This window comes from Lissotriton vulgaris, chromosome 1_1, assembly GCF_964263255.1.
Source record: "Lissotriton vulgaris chromosome 1_1, aLisVul1.2, whole genome shotgun sequence".
Classification (NCBI taxonomy): Eukaryota; Metazoa; Chordata; class Amphibia; order Caudata; family Salamandridae; genus Lissotriton; species Lissotriton vulgaris.
This window is the reverse complement of record NC_141685.1, coordinates 1,292,383,212-1,292,404,246: the sequence shown is the minus strand read 5'-3', so window position 1 is coordinate 1,292,404,246 and position 21,035 is coordinate 1,292,383,212. Positions and strand designations below refer to the sequence as shown.

At 44.8% G+C, this 21,035-nt stretch overlaps 1 protein-coding gene across 3 annotated transcripts in view; it reads right to left on the bottom strand.

Moving 5' to 3' along the window:
• Positions 1-21,035, bottom strand: part of MAP3K12 (mitogen-activated protein kinase kinase kinase 12) — a 305,311-nt gene that overhangs the window by 37,158 nt on the left and 247,118 nt on the right. For all 3 annotated transcript variants that reach the window (XM_086965302.1, XM_086965294.1, XM_086965309.1), the window contains exons 9-12: positions 16,844-16,960; positions 13,510-13,659; positions 11,930-12,635; positions 11,752-11,819 (exon numbers count right to left, since the gene is read on the bottom strand). In XM_086965302.1, the coding sequence (XP_086821428.1) occupies positions 11,752-11,819; positions 11,930-12,635; positions 13,510-13,659; positions 16,844-16,960 (1,041 nt within the window). The remainder of the gene's footprint in view (positions 1-11,751; positions 11,820-11,929; positions 12,636-13,509; positions 13,660-16,843; positions 16,961-21,035) is intronic.

Genomic DNA, 21,035 nt, shown 5'->3' with positions numbered 1-21,035 from the left:
CTCAATCTTCAGGTACATAGGTGGAGACTCTGGAGGTTGGGTTGTAGAACATGCCCCTGGGACTGAGACAGGAGTTCCACCTCATGAGGATGATGTAGTAGAAGGCACAGGGAGAGGTAAACAAGGTCTGCATACCAAACCCTTCTTAGCCAGTTTGGCGCAACTTAGATTACTTAGACCTGGTCTAGGTGAAAGTTCCTGAATACTCGAAGAATTATGGGAATGGAAGGAAATACGTACAGAAGTGGAGCACTCTACATGAGTTTAAATGAATTTGCTAAGGCTCCCTGCATCGGATACGGGAGGGTATTGTATTTTGGGCAGTGAGCGAGTGGCAAATAGATCTACATAAAGAGTCCTCCATAACTGGAAGATGTTCTGGATCACCTTTGGATAAAGATACCACTCTTGGTCTGCTAGATGATGTTGTCTGACGCGGTCACCTCACACGTTCAGTACTTGGGCCTGGTGATTTGCCACAACACAAATCTGATAATTCTGTGCCCAGGTCCAGAGTCCTCTACAGGTGAGAGGCAACTCCACTCCTCCTGTTTGATGATGTACCACATCGCGTTCTTGTTGTCTGAACAGACACACCGTGAAGACGAAGGTGGAAGGCCTTGAGAGCCAGATATATAGCCCGCAATTTTAACAGACTGATATGTAATATCTGGTCTTCTTGAAACCAGAGGCCCCTGGTCTTCAGTTCCCCCAGATAAGCTCCAGACCCTTAGGTGGAGGCATCCATGACCACTGAGGCCACAACTGGGGGAGGTAGAAATGGTCTCCCTTGAGTCAGGTTGTCGTTCACACTCCACCATTGTAGGTCCGCAAGAGTCCCTTGAGATTCTTATGCATGATTGAAGATCTCTGTTGTATTAGAACCACTGTCTGCTGAGACACCACTGGCGGGGCCTCATGTGCCAGAATGCATGTGTGAGCAACAGAATGCAGAAGCCCAGCAGACGTAGGACTAGATTGATCACCCCATTCAGAAACATCAAAATCTAAATGCCCGGAGCCCTTTGAGTATGAGGGAAGGCTCGATTTGATGTAGTGTTCAATACTGTCCGTATGAACAATATGCGCTGAAAGAGCACCAAGGGCTTGTGCCCTTGTTTTCCATCAACTAGACTTAGTCTTGTTGATGGAAAAGCAGAGATCATACAACATTTAAATTGTCTCCTGTAAGTGGTAGAACTCCAGTTCCGGAGTCTTGGTGTTGAGTAGCCAGCCATTCAGGTACTGGAAAACAGAAATTCTCTTTCTGCTGAGGTGAGCTGCTAACACCCCCATGACCTTTGTAAGGAATCGGGGTGTGGAAGTGAGGTCAATCAGAGAAACCTTGAACTGAAAGTAGTCTGATCCTACCATAAAGCAGAGATACTCCTGTGTGGCCACAGGATAGGGATTTGGAAATCAGCATTCAGTGCAAGCAAAACCGAAGTTAGGGACCGCATTTTGAACTTCCCATTCTTGAGGAACTAGTTCAAAATCCTGAGGACTAGGATCAGACGAAGTACACTGTCTTTTTTGGGGATCAAGAAGTATCTGGAATAGCATCCCTATCCCCTTTCCTGAATAGGAACCAGTTCCACTGCTCCCTTGAGTAGAAGGGATTTAAGTTCCCATTGGAGAAATCTTAAATTGTCCAGTGGGAAAAACTCCAAGCGGGGATATATAGAGTCAGTGATTCTTGGAATGGTAGAGTGTATCCCTTTACTGCAATTTGTAAGACCCAAAGGTCTTTAGTGATAGATTGCCAATTTTGTAGAAAAGAGGACATCTATCATCCAACTGGTAGAGTGTGCTTCAGTACAGCCGAACTAGGGCTGCTTTCCTATTGTGGCGAAGAGAACTAAGAGGAAGGGATAGTTAGTACTCTAAGTCTTTCACAAATTCACCTTCAAGATCTCAATATCAGGCGTGACTTCCGATGACTGTGTTTCTAATCTTGGACTGTAGCCATAAACATCTTGGATTTTCATTTTTTAAGAGCCATATGGTGCATCATTTGCCAGGATCCACAGTAGTCGGCATCGTAATCCAATCTGAGGCACCATAAGCAGATGTTGTGAGGGTCTTTGATGGACATTTGGCCTTTACAATCTGTACACACTTTGAAACCTGATGTTTTTCGCTGTGACATCTAAAAGAAACTGTACCAAAAAAAGTAAGAAAGAATCAAAAAATTGTTGAATGACGGTTTTGCTGAGGAGAGTAATTCCAGAACATGTCAATGGCGAGGAAAAAAGGTTACGCCGGTGGGGTGGGGGGGGGGGGTATTTATGGCTCTAGTGATGTCACGCTGTTCTCTGTGCGGATTCGATGTGTTTCCACACTGGTGCCTTGGATATTCAAAAGGTGAGGAGTCTACTGGTAGATGCATCCATCAGAAATTGTGTATTACTATTGCTTTTCATGGCAAACGTGATTGTAGCAAGAAACCAACTTCGTCTGCTTGAGGTTACGAGATACAGGATTTCAGAGAGTAATCAATGGCTCAAATATTAACCAAGCAAGACGGACATCTTTCATACACAGAAATGGAAATATGACAAGCCCATAATGACTCCTATAATAAGCCAAAATCCAGCTGCTGCCAAACGTGGCCGCTATTTTAAATTTGAATTATATAGAAATCTGAGCAACAGAAGACTTACAAACAAACAGGAGGCCTTATATTTTTTACATTTCCCATTCAGGAACGGATCACTCTTCTTAAAATAATTCCACATCAGTCGAGAGACATTACTAGAAACTACAAGTTTTTGTATTTATGTTCATAAACATTGACGTTTCAATAATTAATTTAATCAACTTGATCTGCTGATAGGCTGATTTAAAAGGATACACTTGTTTCACTGACTATGGAACGACCAATTTTAGGAACGACCCCTCTTTTTCCAATATAGTAGCTATATTTTCATGCAGGCAAGTATTCAATTTGCAGTGCTTTTCTTCTTTCTATGCTATATTTCTGCCCTTCCAGGGTAAATATAATGAGAAGGCATATTGGATACAGACATCTATGAATGCAGAATTTGTATACACCGCATTTTGAAGAAGAAAAAACTTATAGCTCATTTAACACATTGGAAAGGCTGTGTTGGACTGGCTCACTTTAACGGGTAGAAGTGGATTGACAGTTTTTACAAAAATAAATGCAATTTCTTCATTTTCTGTGGTTCGTGAAGGGAGGTTGCAACTTAAATAATAACCAAAGTAAAACTATATTTTTGTTTATCATCAAACGAGTTTTATAATCATTTACAAATATTTTAAACAATCCTAGATTAGTTTTAAAGTGATTAGTACGTGTATTTGTTAGTTTTTTTTTACAAAGTGAAAAAACGTTTTTCTGGATCTTTCAAGTATTTTTCACTCGCCTTCACATAACAATATGTCAGTAAAACAAGTGGAAACCCTCTTCCTTGGTGGGTGGCAAACGAAGTCTGAAGTCATTTGCTCCGCCCCCCCACCCATAGTACAGCACATTAGATAGCTAATGGACTAATGCACTAACTACAGGGATCTGTGCTGAATGGGAAATTCCCAGTTGGATTCTTTGTCCACCAAGCCTCTCATCCATTAAAATAATAAGACTATTTAACTGTGTAATAACACGTTATTTACAATCTCACAGTCAGGAGTGGTAAGGTTATTTTCAACGCTCACCGTCTCTCGTGGAGGTCTGTAACTCCATTTTTCCACAGCCATGACGTGTGTACACTGTGATAAGTGCTGGTTTGGGAATTCACTGATTGGGCAGGATCCGACAGAGATTGCTTCTGTTCTCTTTTCCCTGTTGGCCAGGTCAGTCCAGGTCAAGACCGTCGAACTGGAAGAACAGCCGCGTATAACCCAGGCGCGGCCTTGTGGCTCTTACAGGGACACAGATGTTGCACTAGCCACACGGGTGGAGACTCAATTATTCCCTGGGTGGCACCAAGCAGTACACAACATCCCTTGCTAAGAAGATGACCTGCTCTAGGTGAACCAGGGTCATTGAAACAATGGCAGACCCAGGGACAGCTGTATATAGTGTAGATTCTGTTGAACCATCCCACCTTAAATCTCTGAACCCTGGCACTGCTTGATGAGGAGTGTGATATGCCTGGGCTCTCGCTCGGATGCCTGTTGTGGACTGAAACACCATGGCACTTGGTGGCATTCCCTAAGCCCTGTACGATTCACAAAAAAATTCAGCAATCCAGTAGCGGAGTTTTTGATTTTTCTGAATGGGGTGATCAATCTAGTCCACCGTCTGCTGGGCTCCTGCATTCTGAACCACAGAGAATGCAGGAGATTCGCTGTAGCCTGGAGATGGGAGATGACAGCCTGGGGCAAGCCTGCCTTCAGTGGCCAGTCGTCGATATAGGGGGAAGACTACCGCAGATGAGCTGCGACCACAACCATCACCTTGGTGACCCTCAGAGAGGTGCTGGTAAGACCAAAAGGGGAGCACTGTGAACTGAAAATGCATGTGCCTACCGTAAACCACAGGTAGCGCTGATGGGCAGGCAGAACGGGATGTGATAATACGCATCCTGCAAGTGCAATGCTACCATCCGGTCTCCTGAGGCCACAGCAGAGAAGACCTGTGCTAATGTGAGCATCTTGGACCTCTCCTTCTTGAGAAAGTTGTTGAGGATTTGGAGATCTGGGATGGGACAGAGACCATTGTACTTCTTGGGTACCAGAAAGTTGTGGGAATAACAACCACAACCTACTTATGGCACCAGAACCCTCTCCATGGTTCCCATGGCGAAGAGAGCCATGACTTACTCACGGAGCAGGGACAAATGATCGTCCCTCAGCCGGCCATAAGATGGAGGCATGGAGGGAGGCATATTCTCAAAGGGGAGGAAGTAGCCCCTTCAGACGATCTGCAGAACACACTTGTCCAATGATATGGACTGCCAGTGGTGAAGGTGATGGCGGATCCTGCATCAATCTGGAAGCCCATGATATAAAGAGCAGGATTAGGAAGGTTTAGAGGCTACAGCTGTCAGGGGGAGCGGGGATGGTTGCTGGGCCGGACCGTTGGCTACCTAACCCACGAGGCTGGTAAGTGTTGCATCCTCGTCCACGGGAAGATTGCATAGCTCGGTAGCTGGGATAGTGTTGGCACAGATGAAAGCCCCTTCCGTGGCCACAGAAGGAAGGAAAGGTAGCCCAGGGATGTAGGGCAGCCGCAAGGCCCAAGGACTTTGACATGGGGCAGCCGAGAGGCCCAAAAACTTGGCCGTAGGGGCAGCTGAAGGGTAGAAGGACTTGGCCATAGCCCACAAGCCCTTAAAGCACTCTAATGTCGAATTTGCCGTGTCTTTGAAAAGACGGGAGCCATTGAAGGGCATGTCCATGAGGGAAGCCTGGATCCCCCAAAGAGCCAGATGTTCACAGCCATGCTGAGGGCCACCATCTATGAACCCGCTCTGACCAGCGAGTCTAATGTGCCAAGCCACAGCATATGCTGAACTTTGCTGTGTCAATCCCATCTGTAACTGTCTGAGAGAGAATGGCCCGGGCCTCCTCCAAGATCTGTGTCAGCACTTGTGCAACTGTTTCCCACAGCGTGTGGGAATAGAGGCCCAAGCATACGGTGTTCACTGACTGCAATGCAAGGCTGGCGGAGGAAAACATTCTCTTTCCCGAGCTGTCCAGCCTCTTGGATTCCCTGTCCAGGGGAGCAGCAGGGAACATGCAATGGGAAGTGGAAGCCTGGACCACTAAGCTCTCTGGGGTAGGGTGTTGGGTGAGGAAACTCGGGTCCCTTGGAGTGTGGCATGGCGCCAGGCAATCATCCTATTAGAAGAAGCCCCTGTGATAGGTGTGGAACAGGTCCCCAGAAGGAAGTCGTGAGGGCTTTGTTGAATGGGAGTAGGGGTTCTGAAGGGGAAACTAGTGGATGCAGCCCCCCCATCAAGATGTTGGTCTTGTTGGTCTTGACTGACACTGAGGGAAACTGAAGGGTGAGGAACATAGCCTCCCTCTGCAACACCAATGCCTATGTAGCTCCCTCCTCCATAGCCACAGTAGGGAGAGGAAGCATGCCGATATCTGGAGATGTATCTAGGCTACTGGCATCACCCAGTTTCTCCCACCAGTCCATATCCTGATCATACCAGTATTCTAAAGGCTTCAGAATAGGGCTCAGGCACTGACCTAGGTCATGGGGGTCCTGTTTGCGCCGGAATTGGCATTGGTCGACGCGGTTTCATGTTGTCAGTGATCACAATGGGGCTGTTGGTGCTGGGAGCAGCAGCGTTGGGCCGGGCAAGGTTGTAGTGGCACGACCGGCACTGGTCCGGATCCATGACCGGATCCATGGGGACACATTGGAGCAGAGGCCAAAGCTGCTGGTCACTTTTTCTCCCACATTGCAGCAAAGTCATGCCGGAGGGGTCGGGCCACTAAAAAATGAGATGCATGGTCTCATAGAACTCTTGAATTTGAGCAGGGGTTGCTCTGGCTCCCGGAAAACTAGAGAGGAGAGAAGTCCGCCCATGCACAGGTTCTGAGGAACCAGGCTGTTAGGTCGTCATGTCGGCCAACGGTTAAGGAAAAAGTAAAAGCACGTTTCGACTTCTTGTGTTTTTTTGTGCCTCTTACCTGAGTGCCCCAACGACTTCGAGTGGGACAAAGAGGACTTTGATCTCCTGGAATGGCCCAGAGACCTTCCTCTCGAGGGAGACCATACTGACGCAGAGTCACATGCGGGGCGCTAGCAGTTTCAGGGACTGCCCCCTCAAAGCCCTTGGCACCAAGGCGCAGTAGTCTGAGCACAATTTGGAGCCGTGGTCGTGCTCCAGACTCCACAAACACACGAGGTGCATGTCCATCATCAACATGGCGCGGTGGCAGGTGCCACAGGGTTTAAAACCAGCCCTCCTTCGAAAACATGTTCGATACACCAGGAGGAAAAAAACCTCAAAAAAGGTCAACAAAATGTCACAAAAATCCTGTCAAAAACTGACAGAGGGGCAGCTCTTCTCTTGAATCAGACTTGGCTGGCACGGAAAAAAAGAACTGACATCAGCGTGCGGAGGTGGCACCTATAGAGGTGGCGGGAACATCACTACTGGCGCAGACAACACCATGCAAAGCTGACTGATGCCACTTACTGGCACACAGAGGTTCTGCTCACGAAAAATATTCAGGATCTTCTGACTACTAAAATGGGTGCATCAAGGTAACAAACTAATCGGGGCCTCAAACCCAACTTGATGCCCAAGTGGGATTTAATGTCACTTTTACAAAAAGGCAGTTTTTAGAAAGTTGCCATTCTGTTGCCCACAGCGGCTGGCAACCAGAAAGGCTTCTGCCCTCTTGAGGAGGGAATGTGATCAACTCAAAGCACAAGCAAAATAGAGGCTTGCCTCAGAGAGAGTTGTTACCTCTCTTCTGCAAGGAAGCCACACCGGTTGTTGGCCCAAAAGGTAAGCTTTAAAGGAGAAGCCGCCTTTGATGGGCAAACAGCAACCATACTTGAGCGAGGAGTTCAGACATGTTGTGAGTGGGCAGAACAGTGCCCTATGGGATAGCTAAAATGTTACACACAGCTGGAAGTTGTCATAAGACAAGAGGAAAACTGGTTTCCCATTGACTAGTAATCACTTCATCCCCCGAGGGCACTTTCTGGGCATAAATATGGCACCGCGACACCCAGACCACATTCGGACTGGAGAGGGGACGAAAGAAGGATTGCCTTGCTCACCTCTGAACCTGGCAAGAGAGACTTCACCAACCGCTGGATTGCACCTGCTGCTCTTTTGGCTACAAAAGAGAGGACTGTGCATAAAGATACTGGCTCGTGCAAAAGACGCTCCTGAGTCCCAGACGGAGAAGGCGAACTCCAAGAGTCAATATGTTGACGCCCTGTTCACTGTTCCAGCACCAGGGTCAATAAAACTTAAGTAGCCCATTCTGACCAGTCAGTGGTCACATTCTTCAAATCACTGCTGACACGCAGCCAAGAAGATCACTCCTCGAAACTCAAAAGTTGCACCTGCTTTTGCCTGACCTGGAAGAGTCATGAGAGTGCATATTGGTTGCTAAAGACTGACACTAGCCGTCAACGAAGGAAACAACTGGGCCTAATGTAATCGGAGACCGGTACCCAAGTTGTAACTGGAATTCTGCTGTACCCAGGATGACTTTGAGGGACATTGACTCCTGTGGCCAAAGCCGCTCCACCTAGACAGTGGACCAAGGAACAATCCCAGGAAGGCCTCCATCGACCTCACAGCACCCAGAGAATCCTACAGCATCCTGTATCCCCACCATCAGGACCACTCTTTGAAGTCTATGGCCGTCCTTGCATAAAATGTGGAACTGGACTTGAGACTGCTTTGGTGACCACCTAGGTAACTATCCAAATACCTCTTATTGGTCCCACTGCCCTTCTCCCAGTCAGAATTGGTTGCCCAGTCTGGGCCAGAGTAGTCAAACAACAATTTTGGAAAAGTTTCCAACATTTAAGGCTACCAATGCTTGCTTGTGCTTTAGACTTAAAAGCTGAGATTTACATTTTACTTACAAAATCTATATCTACCATACCCCGGTCACTGAATTTAATCCATCTTGGTGTCTAAAAATTCACAAAAATATAATCTCTTATTATAAATTGGAGTCAGATTCCTTTTGTGTTGTGTAACTTTCTTATTCTGTTCTTTAACACAGTATATGCTTTACACTAGTTATTTTGTTTAAGCCTTGCTGCTTGAAGCTACCGCTACCCTGGGCTGAGCTATAGGTTTTACAAACCAGCATGGCTGGATCCAAAACTATTTTGTAAGTGTATTTCACAGTGAGGTCGGACAACCACACCGTTTAAAACACCGACCCCGACACCGCAACCCCCAAGATGACCAACGCCCCTACCAGAGGTGGAAAAAAATTTCAGAGACCAGCTGGGAAAACACTCTCAACACCTTCAACCATGCTACTGCCACCAACCTCAAACAGGGAGTGAAAATGTTCAATGCCTGGATCATCAATTGTGCAGAAAGCATCGTCCACATCAAGAGCAACATCCACAGAAAATCCTCCAAAAAGGCCGGCTGGTACACCCAAGAACTCAGACCAGCAAAACGGGACAACAAACAGTTGGAGAGAAGTTAACGCAACAGCAATGACACCTCCGACAGGGCAGCTGTCAAGACCCCTCTCAACTTCTACCACTATCTGCTGAGGGCCACAAAGAAGACAACCCTTGCTGCATGCATTGAAACCAGCAGCAACAACATGGAGTAACTTTTCAACATTGTTAAGGAATTCTCCAACCCGGCTGCCAGTGAAAACATCATACTCCTCGCCCACTTCTTCCACAACAAGATTATAACCATACACAGAAACTTCAATCCCCAACCCACACATACAGCCTTCTTCGACAGATACACCACCATTGTAACTGGCACGAACCACAAAATAACCACCTGGAACATCCTTTCCACAAAGGACACTGCCTCCACCATGAAATATATCCCTGTAGGAGCGCCCACAGACCCATGCCTGCACCACATCTTCATCCTTTCAAAGGATCGACCAGGAATTTACCACTCTACTCAACACCTTTATCAGCACCACAACCTTTCTGACACTCGCCAACACACAGACAGGCCAATACTCAAAAAAAACTTTGCCGACCCCAGCAACCTCAAAAACTACCCGCCAATCTCCCTACTCCCATTCCCAGTGAAGGTACTGGAAAATATCATCAACAATCAACTTATGACACACCAGGAGCCGAACCCGCTAATCAATGCCTCCCAATCCAGCTTCCGCAGCAGTCACAGCACCGAACCTACCCTGATCGTAGCAGACAACATTCAAACCCTTCTCGACAAAGGAGAAACAGATGGTTTGAGCCTCCTCAACCTCACGGCAGCCTTCAACACCGTATCCCACCACACACTGATCAAAAGACACCATCACATTGGCATCCAAGGGGATGTGCTCAGATGGATCATCTCCTTCCTCACCAGAAGAACTTGGAGAATCCATCTCTACCCTTTCACCTCTGAACCCAGGGAGATCCCCTGCAATGTCCCCCAGGGCTCATACCTCAGCCACATGCTTTTCAAAGAATATATGACCCACTGGCCAACATAGTCAGAGCCAATGGATTAAACATAATTTCCCATGCAGATGACACCCAACTCATCCTCTCACTCACCTATGACCCCATCACAATAAGAACCAACTTCCAGAGATGCCCGACACACGTTGCCAACTGGCCTGCAGCTGAACACAGACAAAATAGAAGTAGTTACCTTTGGCAACAGCAGCAACTCATGGGGAAGGACTCCTGGTGGCCATCAGACCTAGGACCTGCACCCACTCCCTCCGACCATGCCAGAAATCTTGGAATCATCATTGAGAACAAGCTCACCATGAAATCACAGATCAACGCCATCTCCTCTAACTGCTTCCTCTCTCTGTGAATGCTATGTATGATCTTCAAGTGGCTACTCCTATGCACGAGACGCAGTGGGGCACTGGCCCTCATTACCAGCCAGACTGGACTACAGAAACGCCTTCTACGCAGGAATCGCTGCACACCTCCTAAAAAGACTCCAGACCATACAGAACACCTCAGGAAGACTGATCTTCAGCCTTCCCCTACGGACCCACATTAGACCCCACCTCAGGCAACTCCACTGGCTCCACGAACAGAAGAGATGCCAATTCAAGCTGCTGACCCACGCACACAAGGTTCTACACAACCAAGGACTCGCATACATTAACCACAGCCTGAACTTTTTACAACTGTCGCAGAGACTACGCTCTGCCTCTATTTCACTTGCCCATACTCCCCGCATCTACCAAAGCAGGTGGAGGACACTTTTTCTCCCACATCGCAGCAAAGACCTGGAATAGCCTCCCCATGCATCTCTGGACTATCACCTCACTTCCCAAATTCCGAATGGCCCTCAAAATCTGGCTATTTGAATAAGCCTCTGAGACTTGCAAGCGCCTGGATACCTTATCAGGTGATTAACCACTCTTCATAAATCCTGATTGATTGATTGACTACAATCTTCACTTTAATCCTCCCTATTCTGAATCAAGCTCAAATGGTCCTCCACAATATAACTAAGCCATATCTACATGGGAAAGAACTTGACAACGGGGGATGGAGGGTGTTGTCCACTTACATTTTTAACCAAAGGTAGAAGCAGTGCTTTTATGCCTGGCTCTGTCAGTTAAATAAGTTGTATACAAACACATAAAAGCCCCAGGTTTTAAAAGTGTTAGGACGTGGAGGAGAAGACGTGTAGGTCATTAGTGGTTAGTATACTTTGATTTAAGTCTTTAGTAAATGTATTGCTCTGGTTGGAATAATTTGGTGGGTTGAAAGGAAAAAAAATGTAGTTGCTCAGGGGTCAAACAGCCACTCATGGGCCTGGGTGGGTAGTAGTTTGAATCCTGTCACAGCTGACTCGGCCTTGCCTCCGTCACTGGTCCTAAAACCATGTTTAACTGATTTGAGTCACAATACTATGTAATACAATAGAATGCGTTATATAAGTACCATTAGACAATTACTAATGTCATGATCACTACTGAACTAGGCAATAAAATGATGCTTAAGGTTCTTCAAAGATTTATATTCCTTTTTATAGATACCCTAGTAGCCTCTGTCAAATAGGGAAATTGTTACATACAGACTGTGCTTCTTTCTGTTATTGCATGAATACACTTTTTACTTAGTTTAAAAAAGAACAACATTGTATCAACACACACCTGGGTCGGTCTGGCAGCTCCAGCTCGCTGTCTACCTCCCCCTCCTCTTCAGAGGATACGCCGCGTTTCTAAAAGAAGGAAAACACAGATTGGGTTTCAGCATAGGGCAACATGCTCAAGAAGTGATGCATGTGGAATGGCTTTGTTGCCAGGTGCGGTGACTAGGAAGGGTATTTACCTGGCTCCTAGAGACAGCGGCTCGATAAAGGAGTTCTGCCGGTGTGAGGTACTGGCTGCCAGTCCTTCCAGACTTGGTCACGTTACCACTTGAACATGGCTCACGCTCACTGTCCTCAGTAGGGTGCAGCCTCTGAGCAAGGGTTGGCATCCCTTGTCCCTTACCCATGGGGGCTGCTGTTGCCCCTTCTGCCCCCGCCTTGCCTGAAGGAGAGTCTGGGCTACTGGAGAAGGGGACGGAGACAGTGTCCTCGCTTGGTGTCTCACTGCGCGGCTGTTCAGTTTCATTAGAGTTCTCATCGTTGACAGGCGATGATTCGGGGCTGTGGCATCCCTTCTTAGCATCCGCCTCCAGAGTGGTGGATATGAGGTCCGGACTAGATGAGGACATTTTGCGCAAAAGGAGGTCATGGTGGAGTTCCCTCAAGGCCATTGATGGCTCAAAGTGTTTCAGTCCAGTTGTCTGAGTGCAGGGCGCCTCCTTGGCTGGCTGGCTGTTTGCCAGTGCAGTGTTTTCCTGGACCACTGTGGCCTTCACGTTCACCAGATCTCCATAGCTGCCCTTGGTGTTGGCTTTTCGGTAGCGTGGCTTCCCCCGGCGGGTTCGACCAGGTGAAGTGGAACCCTTCTGGCACACAGGGATAGTCACTTGGGTTATGTTGGAGTCCAATTTTGGGAGGATAACTTCTGTCTTCAGAATATCTGGCCTGTGAGCAGAAAATATAAAAATTAACAACTTTTTCTCTCAGTATGGCCCCAAAACCATTTTCCTTAATGCAAGACTTTCCCAATGTGGGGTAAAATACAAAGTTCAGACAAATATTGCTTCAGTTAAGGAATTAACATGAAATTGTATGTTTCAGATGTAAGGTGTGTAAATATAGCATCAATTCTAAACGTCTGAACAGGCAGAGAAATGTTGCAGTGAGTTGATCACAACACCTTTTCACGAGTACAAGAAACTGATGTTGGGAACAAATGAGTCTGTACTTGGATGCATGAAGCAAATAATGTACAGAATAAATAATACCAAACTGAAGTACAGGAGAAGAGCGATGCTAGCGCAGAGAAGTGCATTTGTGCATGTGTAAGCGACCAATGATTTGGAAAGATGTCAACAGTGCAGAGGCGGGTTAAGACTGCGATATAGAGCATAAAGGGGACAGCATGTGAATAGATTAAACCAGTTATGTGGAAATGAGTGCATTTCATAGATTTGCGAGATAAGCCAGGCCAGTTAGGTGATGTAGGTGAAAAAGTCACTTGGAAGGCCTTTCTCCCAGGGCCATTGGGAGCCCTTTCCAGCTTCCTCCTCTGTCCGCACACACATACATATACGGTTGCTTGTCTCACCTACAACGCTCCACTGCTTTACACTTATACTTACAGTACTTAAGTCTTATACATACATATATACTATAGAGAATGAGTCCACAATAAATGTACGTGAACGACCTGGAAGCTTCATGAGAAGGTAAGGCATCCAACACTTGGGGACCACTGCTGGCCATTACGTGACAGTGTCTCAGTAACCAATGGCACTTCCCTGGGACAGAGAAGCTGTGATCTTCCTTTACTCACCGCTTGCTGTGTGGGGAAAGCTTCTGGGGAACGTTCCTCTTCTTGATGAGCTTCTCCACTGTATTTCCATGCAGCACGGCACTGGGGGCTGAACGCGAAGAGTGGTGCTTGAATATTCCCGGGTACTTCTTGTCCAGTGTCTGTTCACGCCTGGTGGAGAATGGTAAGGTTAGTGCTCTACCTGTGCCACCAAACTCAATGACTGGATGAGTTTCAATGTCTTTCAGTACACAATGCCACAGTACCCCAACACCCTCATAACCTCGGTCTTTAAATCAGGCAAACACACATTGATTGATGCGGACGTATTTTGGCTGCTCAGATCTCCTGCGACAAATGCAGAATCAGACACATTTCTTCCTGCCCTTTCCTTGGACAAAAACACTGAAAGCGTGGGTCACCAGCAGCTTTACTTATAAACAAGGTACCACATAAGTGTGAATTACAGGACAACACATGAGATTTTGATTGGATCGGACCTGTGCCTCAACAGTGAGACAAGAAAGCAATAATATATGTAAACTATGGAGCAGTACTTCTCTAAGTTCTGTTCTACTTCCCTAGCAATCACTCAGGTGTTAATGTTGGTGCAGTAATCTTTGGAACTGTTTGCGCACAGCCACCATCAAGTAACATAATTTTGGTCAGGCGCCCTCAGAATGATATTATTATGAACTTGTGCTTAATAATTGTAAAAAATGTGTTAAATACAGTTAGCTAAAACATTGCAAGATGGCCTGAAGGCTTTTACTGCAAAAACATGACTTTTATTAATGTACCAAAGTAGAGAGGGAGGCAGAGGTAGAAGCTAGGTTTATCCTCCCGACAGTTACGTAGTTAGACAAAAATAGAGTATATCAAAGAAAACCTGCCCTTAGAGAATTAGATAGGATACAGCAAGAATTTGTTGTAATCCCTTCTCTAGAAAAAATATTTTTTTTCTAGAGACTCCTCACCCACCAGGGTTGCCCCTAGGTGGCATGCTTCATCATTGGGGTTCTTCCCAATCCTCTATGGATTGAGGCGTGCTGTGACTTGGGAATTACGTAGGAGCACTTTTTATTGCAGACTATGTGTAGTGCAGTGATGTGAAGTGGAAAGGGAAAGAAAACCTAAAAATTCCTAACTAGGTGTCCACTCTTGTATTCCCACCCCTAGTTGGTATGGTTAAAAATCAGGGGTAATTTACAGAGAATAAACCCAACCTTAATGAGTCTGGTTGTCTCAGTAATTTGTTTTGTAAACATGTTTTGAGCTATTCCCCTATAGCTCTTCATCAGGACTCTACGGGGTCCAGCCCTGTGTGTACTACTCCTAGTGAATCCTTTAATAAGGACACAAACCATGCACACTGTATACATACGGTTCTAGTGATTAATCTGTGTTTCTATAGATGCTATATTATTACATCATGGTCAAAGCCAGGGGTGGAGGGGCAGGTAGTCACACTTTCGACAAAGCCGGCTCTGGTACAAAAACCTACTTCTCTCCCTGTAGACCGTGACCGGCTAAGGCAATATTAATACTGCTGTAATCTGAAATGGCTCAGCTTGCAAGGCTTGAGCTCCCTCAATGCTTTTATTTAGTACTAATTTTAAGAAACCTTTCAAGCTTCAGATTGGATCCATCGTACGTATTCGCTGAAAATAACTCTTGCTTCTTTGAGAAACTCTGGTCCAGAAATCCTACAAGAAATTCTGTAAAAAGCTATGTTATCTTACCGTAAACTGTATAGCTGTCACTTAAATATTAATAAAAACGTTATTTGTGGCATATACAGGTTGACCTGAACATTACAAAAGGTTCAAGGTAGTACTGATAAATACAAATGAGGAATGGTCTCACTGCTGGGACTCTCAGGAACAGTCCTACTAGCCTGTGTATAAGACTACCACAGAATTATTAAACAATCAGCTCTTGCTGAATAAGATCCGTAATCAATTTTTGATTTCTAAGATTCCATTGAAATCATTTACATGTGGTCCTGACTGAGGGATCATGTTAAGATTTACTTACAGAAAGGAATTTGTTGTCTACAGGAATCTATATCTGGGCACTTTTGGAAGCATTTTTTTAAATCCCTGAATCACTCCTGCTCCCCTAATCCATAAGCCTGGGGCTACTCTCTGACCCAGGGCCGCGTGCTGCACACCATATCCTCTAAAACCCAGGGCACCAACTAAGTGGGAGGAGAGTGCCTGATTTTACTCAGACATGGTCATTTGAAGTGAGCCCTGAAACTACTCCATTGACTCCCAGGAGGCTCAAGGATCAACTTTACAATTCTCAATTACATGCACCAGATTTTTGGGGGCAAAGGGTATGGTTAGCGCTCAGAGTTGGCACCTCAATTGAGTTTGTGATCTGGCTCTTCAACTTAATCCACTATGACATCTTACGTTATTGGGTCTTCTGCCCACGGACTCAGAAACTCAAGTCTCTCTGCTCAAGGAGACATTTCCCATTGGAACTGATTGAGAATCTGCTAAAACAAGGATAAAACCCAGGAATGATTGGAAGGGGAACTGCATCCTTGGCAAAGAAGATCTAAGATAAGATGGAGAAGGGCCATTCAGTAGGAAGCAGGGACACAAGCATGAAGCACCATTTATCTGATTATGTTCTACAATGAGAGACTCAAAAATGAACAAAAACATTGATTTCAGGAAGGAGGAGACTAGAGTAATGATGGGAACATACAAACACCCAAACAACATGTAGAAGAGACAGCCATTTTCGAATGACACTCAAGGACCAGGGCATATGATTTGAAAACGGATTGGAAGGCCAGGGCGTAATAAGGAAACACACTACAGAGATGGGAATGAGTGAATATGACTATTTACTTGCTTATCAGAGGCAAGAATAGTAAGACAATTCAGGTAGGATTGGAGACTTGTATAGGACTATGGGTTAGTGTATGAAAGATATGCTCGGACACTGAGCAGTGTCGTCGAATGTGAAATGCACAAGACAAGGTCAAACTGTAGGGGTCTAACATCCTCACCCATCATCAATAAAGGGGCTTTTGTCTCAAGTACAGAGGGGGGTTAGAGGGACGCATGGGTAGGAGCAGCCTTTGGTAGAGATGAAGCACAGACTGTAGCTGGTGAAGGTAGCGTGTTCCACAGGACACAACAGGAAGCTAACCGGCTTTCAATCGCTTAACTATCCTGAATGCCTTTTCGAGCCCACATCTCCTCTAATGTTTAGGATGGGAAGCTGCATTGTTGGGTGAGGACGTTTTGTTGCCGGATAGTCAGAAGAGAGATTATGGTATTCAGACAGCTGGACCACCGGTGGAGGGGGATCTGGTGGTATAAACTGAGCTTACCTTAACAGCTCCCTCTCCTTCAGCTCAAGCTGCAGCATCAGCGAATTCAGCTCCATGTAGAGGTTGTTTGCGCGCTCAAGCTTCCTCTCGTAGTGCTCCCGGATATCCAGCGCATGCCTGAAAGAAACAGCGGATAAGGTAAGAGGAGATCCTACAGAGGGAAAGCTATATATATGATCAGGAAATCATAAGCAGAAAAAAAACATAAGCAGGTGCGGAAATAACAGTTCACAAAGTCAGCAATGAAGAACCCATGGTGTGGTAGAATACATTCAGAAGGCCCGAATAAAGGGTATTTGAGTAAATATTCCAATCTATTAAGGGAAGAGGAATTACCCACCTGTAATTAGTCATATTTGAGATTGTGTTGAGTTTCCGATCAATAGAAGAGTCTGGGGGTGCTGATAAAAATATCACCAATTAGTATAGGTGCCATTAGATACTGCAGTGTGAACCTTACAGGAGGAATACGTGGAGCTTTAAGTGCTAACAGGCAAAAGAACTACCTAGCAGGTAGGCCAAGCTGGGAAACAATTATCTTCTGAGAGCCTCAGGACACATTTACTCTACAGGAATTACACCCCCAATGAACATGTATCATGCCTCCACTAAATACTCACCAGTTTATGCCCAATTAGAGATTCTTTCCCACGTTCACTGATTTATCAGGATAAAGGATGAAACGTAAACCTGTACACAATTCCAACATTTTTCTCCCCTTGTACATAGATGTTATAAGCCTGTCGTCCAATAATGGGCTAGTTGGTATGCCCACCACCTCTTGTGGGTGTGGCTTACGAAACAACCATAGCAGCAATTCACGAACAAGTTACATTTAAACATTGATGATCAGTAAAGACTGCAACAATATTTAGGAGACTTCTTATTATTATCGTCCACGACAATTATGAAATAACACATTTTAAGACTACAGGTCACTTTATGCTCCAGTAGGCCTCTACAAATCCCCACATGTTGGGCAATCACGAATATGAACATTAATGTGCATTCTTTCTCAGATCTAAGACTTGCTATCAGCAGCCTTCTCGCAGTGATTCTACAGTGAGATTTACTCATTATTAGCAATATATTTTCCAGTACAGTTGTGCTGAGTCTTTCCTTCAATGGCCGGTTCTGAGAGTACCCCTGATACTGGAACCTTTCTTCTATTTTATTCCTCAATGGTTTGATGCTCCCCATAAGCATCCCGATCTTGTCAGACAGATCCAGGGACGCTGTCTGTTGTGGGCATGCCCTTCACACTGCTGACTTTACTGCAGCCCAGTAAATGTCCGCATCAGGGCTACGCCGACTGCATGGTCAGTCCTACACACGATGCCTCTTCTACTAACCAAGTAATTCTTTAGTCTTTCATACAGACGAGCCTGATCTCCTTTCAGAATCCTGTTTTAGTTTACTCAGAACTTGCACTGTTGCAATAAAATAATCAAGTAACCCAGGAACCCAGGAACCCGGTCAGTAAGTAAGACTCTCATTGGGGTGATGGTTCACTATGGCACCACTTTCACCTGGGCTGCACAATACTGATGTTGCTGGCCATTCTGATTTATTCTGATCTGTTTTCAAAAAACCTTTTTACATTCACTATAGATCCTTTCTAGTGGGTATCCTAGTCGAATTTTTGGTCCTCCTTTTGGAACACCTCCATTAATTTTGACTGTACTTTTAATACCTGGTCCCAGTGCTCTGTCTTGTAGGTGATGTACTCTTGCTTTGCATCTATATATTAGTCCTGATGATGACCCTTAATGTCTATCGGGTCAAAACGTCATCAATCCTCACAGCAATTCAGACTAAAGATAAAGGATCTGTACTGCTGTCCAAATTTTCAAGACCCTTGAACTGCACACATTTTGTACATTACATTGTTGTTCCTTTGCCTTCTTGTATTATACACACACCACTGCACTGCTTTATTGCAATTCACCATGTTATCACCAGAGCACAGAGCACTTTTTATGATTCTGGTTATTGTTGAACCTTAAAGAACGCAAATGCAATCTTGTATGCAAGTCTACCTGGTGTTACCGTATTCTTCACTATTAAATGATATACATAAATTGTACTTTCAAATCGCTTCTTCCACTAGGGACCTCTGTTGTTCCTTGTGTATATGTGCCCCAATTTCCAGGTGTTCTTTTTGGGCTGCCCCTGTCCTTTATAATTATTACTGTATGCCCCAGGGCACCTTAGTTCTAAAGATTGTGACTTGTTCAAGTACTGTCATGTGGGAATGCTGGAGCTTACTTCAAAACTCCTGCTATTTATTTGGCCATACCAAAGGAAAGACCTTTACCATTGTCAAACAACAGGAATTTCTTATGACAATGTGTTATTAAAACCTAAAAGGTTGCATCATTAATTTAGAATGTGAACAATTTCCTTTTGTCATACTCTGAAAAGTATGAAAAATATGTCCTTAGACTGCAGACTTGAATATTTTATTTTCACACGTTTTTGAAACTTTTAGACGTCTTCGTTTGATTATAACCTGTTGATCTTTGTTTTGTGAAGTCTAAAATAAATGTGATAGAAACAAAGACTGGGAAAGTCTTTTTTGTTTGTCACCCAAACACAATCTGTATTTCCATAGAATGCAGAATATGGTGATGAGGATAGAATCTTTTTGATGAGAGAATTTGGAGGTGGTCACAGTAAATTAAGGGCATAGACCTTTCCATGATCTCTGAAACATATCCATCTTGAAAGATGTTTTGAGTTGCTATTAAAAAGACCAGACCTTCCCCACCATGGGCAGGTGTAAGTTAATATTGAGGAATGTGCACCATTGGAATGACATTACACCTTGCTTTTAGGTGAGTGATGCCACCTTTTTGTAACAAACAGCTAAAAATGAGCCACTCCTGAAGACGAAGATTCTGTTTTCCAAGAGTTCCTGGACTTCCAAGATACTTCAATTGAAAAGGCTGTCTAGAAATTTTTCAGAAAATAGGAAGATGGTCTTCTCTTAAAAAAGAAAATAATAATACGTTTTAGCCTCTGAAGGAGCTAAAACCTTTATTGGGTTTCTGAGCCATCTAGTCTTTGAAACCAGGATCTCTATCAGCAAAGAGATCTGGTCTTAGAAATCTCACCTATTACAGATTCAGACTCAAAACGTGAGTATCTCATTTCAATCACTCTGTGTTTCATAGTTGAAACGGTAGTGTCTGCAAACCAAAGGCTTATCCAGAGGCAATTAATTCAAAGTTATCTCAAACAACTTTCTGTTTTCAGCAGGCAAGAATTGAGCAAAATACAAAATCTTATGAATATAACTGGACATATACTTACTTATACTGGTCATTTTCAGTAGACTCCCTCTAGAATGGAGCACGTCCTGCTCATGTAGTCAATTATTTTCAATGCATTTTCATCAATGGCAGAAGATATACAAGACATCATGTGATGAGAAAGACTGAATTAGTGCTTCTAAGTACTCTAGTAAACACGGATTTACCCTCAGAGCTCAATTCCACCATTTAGAGCCCAATAGCGCTATTGAAAGAGATGGTAGACTCAATACAAAACAGCCCGATTATAGGCCATAATGAGCACCGAAGCCTATCTGGTAGGCCGCCCTGTATCACCCCAGTTATTAGTGAGTCGTGCCATTGCCACCTAAATGTAGCAGATAAGAATAGAAGCAACGCTGGCTCCACAGTGAGATCAACCTATCTATGACAGTTTTCTAGCTGTGCTAGGACAGGACCATTTCTAGAATATGGTTTTCAGTATAAAAAGTCAATAAAGATACCCATTAGTTTGAGAGAGGAGCTAAAATAAGATACCATTATACAAGCTTTTTGAAAGGGTAGCATGCTAGTTCAGTGTTGTTTACGGTGGCCTGAATTGGTGTCACATTTCCAGGATAACCACAGACTGAGTAAATGATCCTATTGAGATTTATTGTATGTACATTTCACTCAACCAAATATCCTTACATTCTGCCCTGGATCTGCTGACATGAACAAACACCGAAAAGCCCTGTTATATAAGACCCACCTGAAGAAAATTACATCACAGTTTGGACATTCAAAGTGTGGATAGGTGAGGGTATCTTGGTTTTTGAGACTTGTGGGGTCTCCTCGGCCAATGATCAATGCAGAACATCTTTCACAAATGCTAGAAGAAACCAGTAATTTATCCCCAATGGGCCAAGGGAGGGAAC